Source organism: Apis dorsata, unplaced genomic scaffold (genome assembly GCF_000469605.1).
Source record: "Apis dorsata unplaced genomic scaffold, Apis dorsata 1.3 scaffold_169, whole genome shotgun sequence".
Taxonomy (NCBI): domain Eukaryota; kingdom Metazoa; phylum Arthropoda; class Insecta; order Hymenoptera; family Apidae; genus Apis; species Apis dorsata.
The window spans coordinates 400,047-405,046 of NW_006263457.1; the positions used below are offsets into that span (position 1 = coordinate 400,047).

The 5,000-nt window shown below is 42.3% G+C and overlaps 1 protein-coding gene and 1 long non-coding RNA gene across 4 annotated transcripts in view; both read left to right on the forward strand.

Moving 5' to 3' along the window:
* Positions 1 to 5,000, forward strand: part of LOC116185398 — a 13,622-nt gene that overhangs the window by 5,043 nt on the left and 3,579 nt on the right. The gene's annotated exons all lie outside the window — the stretch shown is intronic.
* The window catches only part of LOC102678027, a 9,481-nt gene that overhangs the window by 3,026 nt on the left and 1,455 nt on the right, over positions 1 to 5,000 (forward strand). For all 3 annotated transcript variants that reach the window (XM_031509719.1, XM_031509720.1, XM_031509721.1), the window contains exons 2-5: positions 2,912 to 3,014; positions 3,287 to 3,517; positions 3,772 to 4,041; positions 4,387 to 4,480. In XM_031509719.1, the coding sequence (XP_031365579.1) occupies positions 2,912 to 3,014; positions 3,287 to 3,517; positions 3,772 to 4,041; positions 4,387 to 4,480 (698 nt within the window). The remainder of the gene's footprint in view (positions 1 to 2,911; positions 3,015 to 3,286; positions 3,518 to 3,771; positions 4,042 to 4,386; positions 4,481 to 5,000) is intronic.

The following is a 5,000-nucleotide window of genomic DNA, read 5'->3' on the forward strand; positions in this document are numbered from 1 at the left end:
TTAACTCGTTTAGACGTAATCTCGGTGGACGATCCCGAGAGGCTGCCTCCTCTCCATCGAGGCAAAGAGAAATCTCTCGTCGAGGCGACACTCTCGTGATATTTTAGTGGGATACTCGCGGTATCAGCCTTAATATCTGAAATTCTGAAGGCGCCCATACCGACCGGAACGAGGATATACTCCTCTTCCTCCTCCTCTCTCTCGAGAGAGAGAAAGAGGAAATAAAGAAGGAGTCGTGGTACGCGTCGACTGCAGCCAAGAGGCCTCGAGGCCTCTTCGAACAACCGCGGGACAATCTCCTCGCAGCATCGTCCGCCGATGTATCATCTTACGCCGGTGCTAAAGGCGATGACTTTATCACCGATCCGGGCAATCATTCACCGGGAGGCCCACTGCCCCCCTCCCGCTTTTCTCACGAAGCGAACGCAAGAGCGGGACGCTTTGCGTGCCGGGGCCGCCTTCCTCGCCTTCTATTTTGCCTTCCTCCTCCTCGCCCGGATAACGGATCGGCCGCAGCGCGTGAGGGGCCCGCGCGTGAAATTATCGCCTCGAAATTCGCGCCAACTTCGGATTCGGCCAGGTCACGGCCGCCTTCGGAGATTTAAGGAGAAGGAAAAGAAGAGGGGAAAGAGCGGGTGTCGAGCGATGGATATAATAGTCGGTTCTCCCTCGACGTCGTCGTCGTCGTCGTCGAGGAGCAGCAGATCGTGGATCGGTTGTGATGCCGATCGTCGCGGTTTCACGCTTCGATTGCGCCTCGACGCTGCTGCGGTCTCCTGCGATGAAAACCTCCGTGACCATGATGAGGGGTTGTTTTTGCGAGGATGAAGTAGCTTTGTTTAGCGAAAATGTTGGCAGAGGAGAACTTTGTTGTTGCTGTTGGTGCAATCGGTGAAGATGGTCGTCTCGTGGTGATGTTTTGATTCCGGTGGAAATGGATGTGAAGGAATGCCAGGATGCGACGTTTCATTTTCGCATAATTTTCTCCTTCCTTTTTTTTTTCTTTTTTCCTTTCTTGTAAACCCCCGCGTGAACACAAATGTTCGTGGAGTACAAATGAAATTTGAGAAATTGCTTCACGTCTTATCGTTATACATGTACTTGATAAATATTTAATTACTCGACGATATCTTCTTCGAGTTCGTCGCAATACGAGGAAAGAAAGATCTTATCTTGAAATATGAAATCCATCCCGAACGTGACGAGAGTAGGTGGTTTCGAAGATCGTAAACGTTCGCTCGACTCGATAAAATCCAACTTTGTGCGCGCAATACTTGCTCGAAACGTTTTATCGATCATTCTAAATCGATTATATATCGTTTTCAACGCGCGAATTGGGAAATAAAGAGGAAGGATAAAATTATTTACACCTGCGCACAATTGGTGATTCCATGGTAGAAGTAAATCGTAAATTAAAATTTCACTCCCGATTGGTTTATATATACAAAAGATGCCGAGTAGAATTTGATTCATTTTCGAAAGTTTTTCTATTTACTGGTGGAATCTCAATAAAGAGAGACGTGGAGCTCAGTTTAGTAACTTTAGATAGCAGGTTGTCCCGATAGAACGTAGGCGAAGCGAACGTCTTCCATGGGTGTCTTCATGGTCAATGACACCTGATCGCCGATATTTATAACGCGCGAGCCTGTTTCTCCGTCAAATCGTCGAAACCTTCTGCGGCCCTCCTTTGTTGTACAACTCGTGTTATTCCTCGAATAACCGCTTCCGCGTATTACGAACATTGTGTTTGAAAACACAACGTGACGAGATAAACAAACCACGAACGAGAGAAGTGGGAACAGACATTCAAAAATTTACGAAATTTTTCGATCGAAGGAAAATTATCGATCATCGGTGGAATAGAAAGTCATGTTGAATTTTTTTTTTTTTTTTTGGATTATATACAAAATTCTATATGAATATCGAATTTCTCATTTTAACTGGAAACGGGAAAGGAGAACGCACTGACTCGGAATCTCGGAATCTCGGTTCGCCGATCGTTTTCGCGCACAGTTAATGCCGCCACAGATCATAACCGCGGACTTTAATGTCAACGAGAGAAAGGCAGAAGCATGACCTGACACGGGCATATATTCGCCAGACGATTTATGTGGAATCGCGTTGACCGCGAGTTTACCTGTACCGAGGAATATAAAGAATATTTTGAACGATTCTTACAAAATCCTCCTATAATCTCCAACCAAATCCTTTTAATTTGATCATTGATTCGTCCTTGATCAAATCTACTCTCATCGATTTTTCGATTTCGAAAAAAAAAAAAAATGCGTGATTCAAATTCGAAAAAAAAAATGAGAGAAAGAGAGAGATGTTATATTTTAGAAGAAAAATAAGCTCGCGACGACGTCCATTTAACCGCGAAATAACGAAAGGAAATGGGCAGTCGAGAAGTGAAAAGTCGCGGGGATCGATCTTTTTATCCTGGATCGAGAACGGATATAAGGATTCCGGAAAGGCGGTGAACGTGCCCCTTGTCAGGCCACCCACGGGTTCCCATAAGTATGGCGCGAGCTACGGCCAGCTACGTGCCATAAATCGGGATTTTATCTCGATACTGGCGACCCCTCGCTACGCCGGCTATTGCGTAATCCCAAATTGGTCTTTGAATTCGATGCGACGAGATTCGGGTTCCGGGGGAATCTCAAGGTCGATCGTATACGCAAGGAGCATCGGCTTATCTCTCGTCGAGGGAGGAACGGTTACGCCTTCTACGATGTTTCGAGAACAGTTGACGATAATCGTGTGATAATCGCGTGTTTGAATTATCGTCTAGATATAACCATTGACACTTTGATATTTTAAGTTTGCTTATAGAATAATAGAAGATTGTTGAAATATCTATGTATATTCGGTTTTGTTCATCGTTTTATGGAATTTTTATTTCTCTCCCTAGGAGTCGCGTTGGGTCGCCGACGATGTCAGCGACTGTTGCCGGCAACCAGCAACAGCAACATCCGCATCAAGAATGGGACATCAACGACTCGAACGTGCCAAGGGTAATTTTCGTTCGAGAATTATTAAAGAATTATTAAACGTATCGTCTTGCTCCGGTATTATCCAAGCACGATTCAAATGGAATATCCAAAGTGACGAGAAATATTGTTTCGTGATTCTTTCTAATTTCATAAGAAACGTAATTAAGATATTCGAAATGACACAAATGCAAAACGAAGAACTTTAAAATTATCTACAAGGGAGATGTATATATATATATAGATATTTTTGAATCGAAATTTCCGATAATAGTGATAATTGAAAACAATTATAGGTGGTAGAGTATGATCCCTGGTGCGAATGGGCGGACGGCCACGTAAGAAGAGTGTACGGGCCAGATTGCGAGGAAGCGAGAAGACACGCATCCGGATGGGCGATGAGGAACACGAACAATCACAACGTGAGCATCTTGAAAAAATCTTGCCTCGGTGTGCTGGTCTGTTCGCAAGAATGCATACTACCTGGCGGCGGAAGGGTTCACCTTCGACCGGCAATTTGTGACAAGGTAAGGGAATCGAAATCTTTCGGGTGAAATCTCGCCGAGTAATTCCTAAATTCTATTTTCTTTTTATATCAAATTCCTAAAAACTCTATTCCTCCACATTCCTCGACAACACGCGTTTCAAAAATTTTATCGCTGAAATATTATTTCAGAGATGAAAAGTTATAGATATACTTTTGAATTATATTATAACTGCGATATATATGATTATTGAAGCAAGGTGCAATTATAAATAACACGATTTGTGTGGTTTTCAGGCAAGGAAAAAGCAACAAGGGAAACCGTGTCCCAATAGACAATGCACGGGTCGGTTGGAAATACTTTCGTGTCGCGGCCATTGCGGTTACCCTGTAACGCATTTCTGGCGACATACCGAGCACGCGATATTTTTTCAAGCCAAAGGACAACACGATCATCCGCGACCAGAAGCAAAATCCACATCCGAGGCGAGACGAAGCGTGGGTGCCGGCAGAAGGGTGCGAGGACTGGCGGTCCTTCTTGCAAACGAAGCTGCTTTGGGTTCCAAAGTACGTTTATCGAAAAATGTCTTTCGATCGATTTCTTTTCAATAATTTTCCACGTCTCGTTACTGTACGTTCGATTTGCTTCGCGTAAATAAAGGAACAAAATTCTTTTACACATCGTAGACATCGTCATAACCTCTTCTCCCGAAACACGGATAAAAATATTCAAAAGATCGAAATTTATACGTAATTAATACTATTGCATGCTTAATACGTATAAGAGACTTACCGAGACAGGTAGTTTGGACGAACGACAGATTCCAACAACGCTTTGCTTGTTGAGAACAACTTCTTGATTCTTTTGTTAATTTTACGACTGATGAATGTATCGTGCTGTGCTTTTTTCAGTTAATGTCACTACGTGGAACGAAAAGATCGAATTCGGAAGCAATCGAGCAACCGCCAAGAACGACGCAGCCACCGCCACTGATACCGGATAAAGGTTAACAATCGTTTTATTTCCAAACACAAGCTTGTTTCGCGTTAAACACTGTCAATAAATTTTCGTAACTGTCACAAATGGAGTTTCGATAAATTTATTCTTAAATTCGAATCTCGCCACTTTTACCATGAACATTCTCGCGTTCGCGTTTACTATTTGCTCCGACAGATGGCACCAGCTGCTATAGATTATGCCAATACAACTTGCAGCAACCTTCAGATCATAGATTCGAGCGCGATTTTTTAAAACATTACTTTTCAATCTTTTTACAACAAGCACGAAATTTTTGTGTATTTGTGATTAATACGCATAATAATAACTATATTATTATTTATCTTATTCCAAGACCTAAAAAATTATTCCAATTTAGTACAAAGTTTTAACGTTAAGAGATTATTGCTACTATTATTATTATTATATTTATACTCTCTTCGTCTTTCATTTCCAAGCTTTAAAATTAAAAATTCTTCCATCTGCTTACAATTTATTCCTGGAAAATGTTAATATTTTTATATACCCT